Consider the following 10,948-nt stretch of genomic DNA (forward strand, 5'->3'; position numbering starts at 1 on the left):
GGGTCATGGGCTGCTGAATGTAATCTTCGGCCTACATTTGTGCACTATAATATTTTTTATGTGGGCCTGAATTTAGTTATAGTACCATATCTGATTCCTGAGATTCTTCTTCATCATCTTCTATCATTTTGGACATCAAATCTTTTTCCTGGTCATCACTTAATCTCTGACAGTAGGTATATGATGAATACAAATTTTATCTTTTATATTTGTTGTTATATCATACACTTGCTTTTAATCTGAATATAAATTCCTAATTACAAATTTGTTGTGTTCCATATTATGTTAACATATATCATATAAATGATAGTTTATATTTATTACGTATACCTTTATTTTTTGAAAAATGTTACTCCCTCTGTCCCATTTTATGTGTCTTACTTTCCTTTTTAGTTTGTCCCAAAATGTTGTCCTCTTTCTAAAATTGAACATCACAATCATTCTACTTTTCCCACTTTACCCTTATGACTTTTCATTTCTTTATTGCTTTTATTTCCAAAAGTGAAAAAGTTGGGGGCATAATTGGAAAGCACATCACATTTACTTTAATTTCTTAAAAAGCGTGTAAAAAGCAAATGAGACATCCATTTCGGGGCGGAGGGAGTATTATTTTATTTTTGTTCCTTTTTTTTTTTTTAAAGAATATTGTTTTATATTCATGTTTTTTGTTAATTGCAGAAAATGATAAAAATACCCCCCTTATCAAATCTTTGCAATGATATCTCACCAGTTAGCAGTGTTGCAAAAATCCCGCCTAGGCGCCGGTCGACCGCCTAGCGTATCACCTTAAATGGTGGTCTAGCCGGCTGGCTGGCTAAACGACCACCTAGGCCGCCAAGTCTGACGATTAACTATTGTTCTTTTTTTTAAGAGTTATTTCACTAAAAACAACATCGTTTTGAGATAAATAACCCTAAATTGTACAAACTCTAGATATTTTTAAGGTTAATATTTAATATTTAATAATTTAGTATTAACTATTAAAGTATTATATAGTTTATAATTATTAGTCTTTTAAAAATAAAAAATAAAATAAAATAATACACGGGCGCCTAGACGACGATTAATCCCCGCCTAGGCGTCCTAGGCGCTCCCCGAGCGCTCGAGGAGTGTCTATCGATTTTTTTCAACCATGCCAGTTGGTAATAATGCTATTCTGAGAAACAACAGTGAAGTCGGTAATTATTCTACAAATAATACACCAATTAGTGCCCTTACTGAAGGTAAATATAACTATCAAACCGTATTACCACATATTTTCAAATTTTTAATATACAAATTCATTATAGTAACATCTCATTTATATACTATCATATTCTTTTTTTTTTTAAACTACTTTTAATTTTTAGCATATATTAAATGCCCATGCATCGCACGAGTGCAACTACTAGTATTATCTAATGCTGAAAAGGGTAAGGCAACAATGTTTCTTTTTGACTTAATATGAAGATGATTTTCTCCTTCTCAAGGTGCTTGTTCAATTTCCTTTGTTCCTATACACATTGTTGAAGAGGGTGCTCATAACTATATGTGTCGGGATTATGATGTTTGGGTAAGTTTAACGGTTTCATTACAGTTGTCAATTAGATAAATTGGTAAGATGAATTGAGACCTTGTTAGTAGCAACCCAACATAAATTAAGACAAATCAATGATAAATAAAGAAAAAATTGTATTTTTAGTCCACCAATTAGATCGATGGTACATGGCCACACGCCCACACGCTTAGTCTCCTAAGTTAATTATATACATGATCATTTTAATCCTTAAGTTATGTATGGAGTGGCGATTTTAGTCCCTGAAGTATCAAATCATACATTTTATTAATTGACAATTGGTGATAAAAATAGTTCCAGAAGGACTAAAAGTGCTACTTCGTGTATAACTTAAGGATTAAAAATGATCATGTATATAACTCAAAAACTAAGTTTATACCACGAGTATAACGATAGACGGTAGTGCCGTAGTGGGCACAAAGGCCACCAGTTATACTTCATCATTTCTTTTCCTTCTTTCATAGTTTCATTAGTCTAGATTAATGTATAAAATATCCCGTTATATATAAGTAATAATGATTATTCATACATTATAAACAAGCAATTCATATTGCTCTACAATTGTAACCTTCTTCTGGTATTCAGCTCTAAGAAATAGAACCATAATAATTACCACTTTTAATGTTTCATTATCTCTTAATTATTATTGTATTGGAGGTTGAGAACTTATTTTTGCACCACCATACTTGGGCCGTAGGTCCAGTGAATAAAGAAAAACCAATACATAACCCATTTTAAATGGCTTCTTTAAGTTTTAAACTTTCTTCTTTAACCTGTGAAAGCCCAAGGCTTACTAACTATATAGCTAATCATGAATTTGGGCTGTAAGAACAAACCCATTGATTTAAGTTTTCATTTGAGTTTTTGTTAGAAAAGCTGTCAACAGATTAAAAAAAAAAAAAATATATATATATATATATATATATATATATATATATATATATATCAAAATATAATAAACTTACAATATACTAAAAAATAAACATGTATGTCAGTGGTTCATCTTGCAATGTGGATCATGATGGAAATATACATCTTCTCAATCTTTACAGTATAAGCAGATTGCATCTAAAATGATCAACCTAGTTTACAGATATTGTAACTGTGAGTTGAAAGGTTTTGTTATGCTTAGAAGAGAAGAGTTTTGCAAGTTGTATGGTACGACGGTGGCAGTGCAAAACCCTAACCGACAAAGAACGTTAAAGACCACACAATAGGATCAAATGACCACTGTAACTTGAAAATTTTTACAAAACCAATCTTTACGTCTAGACTAATTTACTAATATGTGAATATAAACTTTTATATAATACTTTAATTTTTATATATAATTTCTAAAACTTTCTACAAATTGAAAAAAAAAATATTATTAACTCTTCAATACAAATTTTATGCCTTAGCTTTATAATAAATAAATTAAATAAAGAATAAGAATTTATGTCTCAATCTAAACAATTAATTAACATTATCTTCTGTATTAACCTAAAGTGATTAAAGTTAGCTACTTTTCAACTGTGAAAATTATAATATCTTTTCCCTATGTCATTACTTCAAAATTCTGATTGCTTATCACAAATAGCTGTCTTCATTGCTATCCATATCAGCAAATCAGGTGTGATGTCTTCTGACTTTGCACCTACTTCCCTAGTTCCTACTACTTGTAATTCTTGTATTATTGTTGCAAGTAATCTGATATATAATTTAGTTGTATGAAGAACCTAAATGGGTAAAACAAATCAAAAATGGAATTATTTGAATATAACGTGTTTAGTACATAGTATAAGTTGGGATTTTAAGACGGATTTCACACTAAATAATGAGGAAGTACTAATGAGGTACTGATCCAGAAAAATCCCTTTCTTTAAAGGGTTAGTTGGCCTTTATAGCGTAGGGTGAGGGAGAGCACATATTGAATTCCTACAGTAAGTGTACGTGGCGCTTACATATAGCTCAATCAAGTCAGTTGTGTCAAGTGTCTATATTGAGTTGAACTTAAGTTGATGAGACATCTGAAAAAACACTTCACAAGTCATTTGTATGTCTAGGTGGGTAGTCAAGTTCTCGATCTAATAGGCTGAGAGCGCATTCCCGAGGTCGGACATGGTCAGGAATCGGCGTACATACTCTATATATCCTCATTAGTAAGTATTTACATATTTTAGTAAGACTGAAATATATACAATTAGAATTGCAATCGTTTAACCACAGAGCTTTGGAGTTTGGACTGTAAAGAGTGTCGAGTTGGAGAGTGAGTTGAATGTGACTGATTAAAAATATTGACCCTCACTTCCCTAAGGTTTGCACGAATTGGATAGCAATGCATGTTGATCACTTGGATCGGAATTCCATATTCGTATTTAATAAAAAGAGATGCATGGTGGTTTTGAGCATCAAGCCACACTTAAGCACTTGAATCCCTTTTCAAGATGTGCAAGATCATGAATATGGGACCAAGTGAATGCCCTAGACCATGAATTAATGTTCTAAAGATTGGGTCAGCTTATCCTAAACCATATCCCATTTGATCATTTCTCTTCCATCTTATCCATTCCCCATTATGTCAATGTCAAAAGGATTAAATGCTATCTTATGGATAAACACCAAACATTTCAAATCCAGCCGACAAGTTCATGAAATTCAATATATAATACTACAATCAAACAAATTTATATAAACCTAAGATATAATATGAGAAAACAAAATTATCAAAAAAATATATCTTCCCAACATCAATTGAATGAAACAAAATTCATAGCACAAAGGACAAGAACTACTTGTGTGAGTAATGCGTAAGATTTTCTCGTATAATATATATTATATATTATGAATCTTAATTATGTTGCGCAGCAAATAGACTAGGCCCATTAAGTAGTTTAGTTGGATTGGATATTTATGATTAGTCTGTATTCCACCTGGATACAACCCACCTAAAGTTGTACTAAGTAATATTTATACTGCTTAAAATAATACCAATACACCATCTAGTCAAAAGAAAACAAAACCAAAGTATCAGATTTACACAAATTTTACAAGGCAAAGTTGTGTAGTAGCTAGTAACAAATGTTGTCTTGAATACATTCCACAATAATACAACCCCCTGTATTTATATATCCAGGCATTCTCAAATTTCTGTTCCCATATATTTAGAACAATCCAAAGACCAAAACCCCTCTCAAAAGAAAAGAAAAAAAAAATGCAACAAATATTTATAACATATCCCAGACCATAAAATTAAATTTAATAACAGTAAGGAAGAAAGAAAAAATTCTATGAACAAAGAAAGAACCCTTCCTTTCAGATGGAACTTGAAGCACCAGGAATCAATCAATCAAGCACAGGTGGTGATAGTGTTTCAATCAGAGGGCTTTGGTCTTGGACCTGTAGAGAAGCTTCTTCCTTTTCGAGGTCTGGTTGTCGAACGTTAGCACGACCTTTCCAGCGCTCTCCGCCTTGTAGGTGTTGCCAATGATTGTCTCGTCGGCTGATCCAATCTTCCTCGATTTCTCTACTATGATGGTGTAGGCGCCTTCATCGGCTGGCACAAACTCCGCTCCATAGGAGATATCCCAGCCGACGACTCTAGCCTCCCAAACCAAAGTGCAATTCTACAAGTTCAACGACTCCCGTTAATCATCATATGCAAAAACAAACTCCTAACTTGAACAAAAAACCGAGCTAATAAGCTGCAAAGATATGCACCGAGCTTTTTTATTACCTCGGTCACAGGCAATTCGATAGTATGCTTGCAGGTCGGCTTGATAGTGTCCTCTATTGCAGGGTCAGCAGTAGTAAACTCATAATCGCCTTCTCGGCTAAGGCCACCATATTGAACTGGCACTTGCTCGGGCGCAATGTACCTAAGTTTCCACGGTTTTTCAACAGAAAATTGTTAGGAAAACAGAGTATTTCACACATAATAAACAGATAACCGAAAGAGCATATATACTAACTTGAAGAGTGTCTCAGCAGACTTCGAAGGGCCTGCAAACACAAACTTGCTCTTCGTCCTCGTGGTGAACAGAGCATTGATCATCCTATAGTAGGATGGGTACCACCAAGGAACATTGACGAACACCTTCATAGCAAAACAACACACACAATTCTTAATTCATACCAATTTATAGTAAAGCACTAAAGCATCAACAAAATTCACAGACATAACAATCATATACAAGTTCATTTAATAATAAAGATTGAATCTTTAGATGGTGGCCCATATATATCACCAAACCATAAAGCCTCAACACAATTTGAATGCACAACAATCATCATAATTAGTGTTAAATAATGATAAAGATTGAAACTTTTGCAGATCAAACCACATATCCTTGAAATAATAGTTTAAAGAGAGGAAAACCCAACCAAATTGGTTAGTGTTGTGGGCAACCTAGGCTGGTTTACTTTAACAGGTTTCCTCCTAACTAAAAAAAGGCTTAAAGATTCAAACTTTATGTAAGAAATTACCTGTTTGGCAACAAATTCAGGGTAATTGTCTTGGAGTAATTGGAGAGCCCTGTTGGTGGCCTGGCGGAGCTCTTTCTTGAAGAAGAAAAGGCCAGGGGAGTTCTTGAGATCAATGACCTGAACAAAGGTGCAAATCCCATCAGGGCTGAAGTCTAGGTTTCGGATTGATTTCTCCATGAATTGGATCCTCCATCGCAGGAATTTGTTGAGCTTTTCCTTGTCGGAAAAGGTGCTTTGGTACAATTCTTTGTCCTGAAACTCTCCGAACGAATTGTAGCAGATTGGGTGGCCTTCTTTGTCCACTCCGTGCATGTATACAACCTTGTCTAGGCCTTGACCCAGCTCGGATTCTTCTAGAAGCTCCTCGATTTTGAACTCTTTCCGCCATGCCACCACGCTTTTGAGCATCGTGAAGGCTTCCTTGACCTTGAAATCGCGTGCCCGGAGGAATTTGAGGAGAATCACGTCGCTCCGTTCGTCGGCGAGGAGGGGAATTCCCCAGATGGAAACCTCTTCCGGGACCGGTGGCGGGACTTCTTCGACGGCGCCGCAGTCTGCGGCGGCGTCGGCGGTGGCGGGATCTTCCGCCGGTGGGGCTGCGGCGGCTACTTCTACGATGGTTTCCTTGATTTCCTCCGCCGGGGGGGCGGCCTTTTCGTCGACGACGACCACCGCCGGTTCCGCCGGCGTCTCCTCCGTGGGCGGCGGCGGTGGCGGAGCCGGAGCGGCTTTCTCCTCCTCCTCCTCCTTGGGTGCTGTTTCTGGCTCCGGCACGGCGGCGCGTGGCTCCTCCGGCACGGCGGCGGGTGACTCCTCCGCCACCGCCGGAGCCTCAGTTTCCTTAGTCTCACTCTTTGGCTCTTCCTCGGCGGGTTTCTTCTCCTCCTCCTCCTTTGCCGGCGCCGCCGTCGGCGGCGGCGGAGGCGGAGCGGTAAACTCGTGCTTGTTCAAAGCCTCCTGAATCAACTGCTTAAACTCATCCAAAGCTTTCTTCTCCGGGTTGGGAAGCTCCTCCACCTTATTACTCTCCTCCTTAAACGACGTCGATTCTGCAACACCATTCTTCTCCTTCTCACCTTCCACCGCCGCTTCTCCGGCCGCCTCGGGTTCCGCCTCCTTCTCCACAACCGCCGGAGCCTCCGGCTTCTCCGCTACCGGCACATCGGAAACCACCACCTCCTCGGCAGCGGCCGCCGGCGCCTCCGCAGCTGGTGCTTTAGTTTCCTCAGCCATATCAGATCAGTGAATTAAAACCCAAATCAAATCAAAGAAAACCCAAGAAATTGAGAATTCTAAGAATTTTTTCTTTCTTTTTTTTTTTTTGGAAGAAAGAATTGAAGAAATTTGTGTCTGGAAAGAGCGGTTGAGGAGAAGGGTTAATATTGAGTGTCATATCGGGGGGGATGGGGTGGGGGGTGGGGTGTAACGTTCGGTTTGCCAGCTTGTCAGTGCAGTGGAAATGGGGTCCACCACTCCATTTCTATGTGAACGTTGGTGTGTAATCATTGAAACCCGAATCTTTCTAGTATTTCTTAGTTGGCCTCCATAATTACTTTTCTTTTCCTTTTTAATCCACCTAATTTATCATATTTCCAAATCATTTTAATATTCCTTTAGAAAAATTCTAAGATGTTTTTTTTTTTTTTGAATACTACTAACACTATTACAATGCATATCTGTTTATAACTATTTTCTCAACCTGTTGAAACGAAGCGTTTGATGTCATTGGACCACAAGGTCCTTGGCAAAATTCTAAGATGTTAATAAGGTCATCTACACGCATGAAAGAATGGCAATTGCAAAATCTATCTAATTTTCTTCTTCTTTTTTCTTTTCTATTAATTGACGTGTAGCAATTCAGACAAAGCAGAATTGCAAATTATGCAACTGCCATGTCAGAATTGCAATTGGCCTGTTGAGAGCTTTTATATTTTTTATTATTACATTTTAATTATTATTAATAAATATAATTTTTAATAAGTTAATGCGATAGTGCGGTTATTTTTGAAAGAGAAGAGATAATTGCATGGATGAAGAGTGAGTAATAAATAATTACAAATTTTGTGATGTGACATTTTGAAAGTGATAGAATATTGCATGACTGTGGATAGCCTAAACTTCATTAGCTTAGTGATGTTTTTCTATTAATTTTTTGTGAGCCCAACATCTACTTCATCATATACTATCTCACTCAATCTCAAAATCACTATCCATTAGTTTTAAGTTTTTTTTTTTCAGGTTTTTTATGTACTCACTATTTTACTCCACTAGGTTCTAACTATTTTACATAAACATATCTACAAGTAAATGATAATTATAAAATTAAAATTAAACTACTAATTGATTAAAAATTAAAAATTAAAACAATATCGCATTAGATTGTGTTGGAGTAAAATTACACTGCTCAAATTTTTACTTCTTACTTTCTAACATATAATTCTTCTTATTATTAAGAAAAAAGAAAATAGTTATCGATTTTGTGATAAATAGTCATTAATTTTTTTTGTATATAAGGCAATAATATATAAAGATTGCATACTTTATTACATTATATCTCTTTATTTATTATTTTTGTCAAGTACATGTTTCATAAACCCGTCATATTAGATGTTGTAATTCATATTTTTATTGAGTAAGACTTCAAAGAAAAAATAACATCGTTTCATTTATATCGACATAAATTCTCCTTATTATTTGTTAAATAAATTATCTGGTTGTATTATCTTTTTTTTTTAGTGCCGGTTGTGTTATCTATAATCCATTATTTGTTGTTTTGTTATTTAATGAAAAATGCCTCTCTTTTTTTCGTTGGTTTTCTCCACTTTCGTAATCATTAGCCGAATTGCAAAATCAAAGATTTTATTCCACGGCCAAGTCCAGCGGAAAACATGGTGGCATAGCAGTCATCAACCATTTTAAATTTAAATATTAATTTATTTAAAAAACCCAAGGAAATTTTTTAATTCAGGTGTACACAGAGTAAATCTCGTTCTTATGTAATAATTCACAAATCATAAAAGAAAATTAAATTGTCCATAAATTCACATAATAGATAAGTTGCGATTTACCGCTGATGTGATGGAAAGAATATTCATAAAAATTAAATTTGTGATATTTCGATACGAGAATCATGTTTTTCGCACATTTGGCTTCTTTATAGAATCACCCATTAGTTTATTGACAAGTGTAATGAAGTCAGCATCCTCATCATTATACTAAGAGAACAGCCTGTCGTCAACTTAATCAAGACTATGGTTTTTTTCTTTCTTTCAAAACTCCAACCATAATTCTTGGTCGACCATATTAATTTATTAGTTATGGAGTAATTAATTGTGAAACTAAAAATTGAATTCTTGAAATATATATACTTTTATCACGTGAATTGTATTAATTGAAAATTTAAAAATAAAGTAGATTAACGGATAAAACCAATTATAAATTAATACAATAGAAAATTAAAAAAAAATTGAAAATAAATATTGTATAAGTCTTGTAAATATAGGCTAATACCTCTAAAGTTGCAAGTTATTGGATTTTGATAAATTAAAACAAGTAGCACGGAAACATAAAGAGAGAAAAATGAAACGCAAGTAGCGTCAACCCTTTTACCATGGACTAAGATTCACAGTGTATTGTGGACGCTGATTTATGTATGTATATTATGTTATGAGTTATTGTGTCTTATTTTATAAAATTATGTATCTTAATAGTATGGATTTTGTACTTGAAACAAATTAGTAATTGTGTCTTATGTTATGAATTTATGTGTCTTGTATTGTGAAATTATGTGTCTATGAACACAAATTATGCACCTAAATCATATTTGAAAAATAAGTAAATACATATAACATGTATATATGTCTTGTGTTGTGATTTTTTGTGTCTTGTATTATAAAATTCTGTACCTTATTACGAGTATGAATTTTGTACATCGTCGTTTCGATACAAGGTTTATAATGTTATATGGACCATGTTCCATGATATAAATTGTATGTAGTTGTGTGCTCACGCATGTGTGTTTATAAATATTTTTCCTTTTAAATATGCAAAATATTTCTTGCCTACTATACATGTTTTAGAAAATGCATTATTGAATTTTATGAAAATAAGGAAATGATCCTGAAATGTTTTATGAAAATTTTATGAGTTTATTATTAAGAGGAAATGTGTCTAAAATGCAAAAATGTTTTTCCCCCCTTAGAAATGATTTTAAAAATTTATTTTACCAATATAGGAAATTGGTTGACAAGGAAAACTTATGATCTACCTGTGCACTAGGTAAACTCCGCTCCTGTAAAATAGCTTGCAAATCACACATGAGAGGTAAACTGTACTAAAAAAATCATGTACAACCAGATCAACGAGGAGAGTGTTGGCAATAATCAAACTTGTGACATTTAAGTACAAGAGTCAGATTCCACACATTCGATCACCTATTTCGGGGATTATAAATTATTGTTGGTGTAAAGATTTGAGACGAGCCAAAGGATGATGCATTGTGAGAATTGGACTCAATAACGACTCCGAGATTCAATAGAGTGATTTTGAAATGAGTTCTACTACATTTACTTCATATATGTACTCCATATTTTTATTTCTTTACATTTACTCCCTAGCGTGGCAATGAATGGATAGTTATTTTCATCTTGTGGATCCAATGAAAATATCAACATCAACATTTTGTGAGGGAGTACGTAAAAGTTGGGAGTAGAAGTAGTATTTTCATTTTGAAATTCATCACACTATATGGCAAATTATACCATGGACCAGGATCTACCTTGCATTGTAGACCCTGGTCCAAAAATAACATTCAGATTTTATATGTGTAGTTGACACATTATGTATCTGCAGTTGATAGTTTCTATACTTGTAGCTATCATATTATGTGTCAGCAATTATCAAGTTATTTGTTTACATATACATAAATTG

General features: G+C 34.4%; 1 protein-coding gene across 1 annotated transcript; it reads right to left on the reverse strand.

The window, feature by feature from the left end:
* Positions 1 to 4,540: 4,540 nt before the first annotated feature.
* Positions 4,541 to 7,363, reverse strand: LOC116019611 (patellin-3-like). Its single transcript, XM_031259885.1, has 4 exons — positions 6,020 to 7,363; positions 5,506 to 5,630; positions 5,271 to 5,412; positions 4,541 to 5,160 (listed from the first exon to the last, which is right to left on the reverse strand). The coding sequence occupies exons 1-4, from the start codon at positions 7,250 to 7,252 to the stop codon at positions 4,912 to 4,914; spliced, it is 1,749 nt and encodes a 582-aa protein (XP_031115745.1). The 5' UTR covers positions 7,253 to 7,363; the 3' UTR covers positions 4,541 to 4,911.
* Between the last annotated feature and the right edge of the window lie 3,585 nt (positions 7,364 to 10,948).

The sequence above is a fragment of the Ipomoea triloba genome, chromosome 5 (assembly GCF_003576645.1).
Source record: "Ipomoea triloba cultivar NCNSP0323 chromosome 5, ASM357664v1".
In the NCBI taxonomy this organism is placed as follows: Eukaryota; Viridiplantae; Streptophyta; class Magnoliopsida; order Solanales; family Convolvulaceae; genus Ipomoea; species Ipomoea triloba.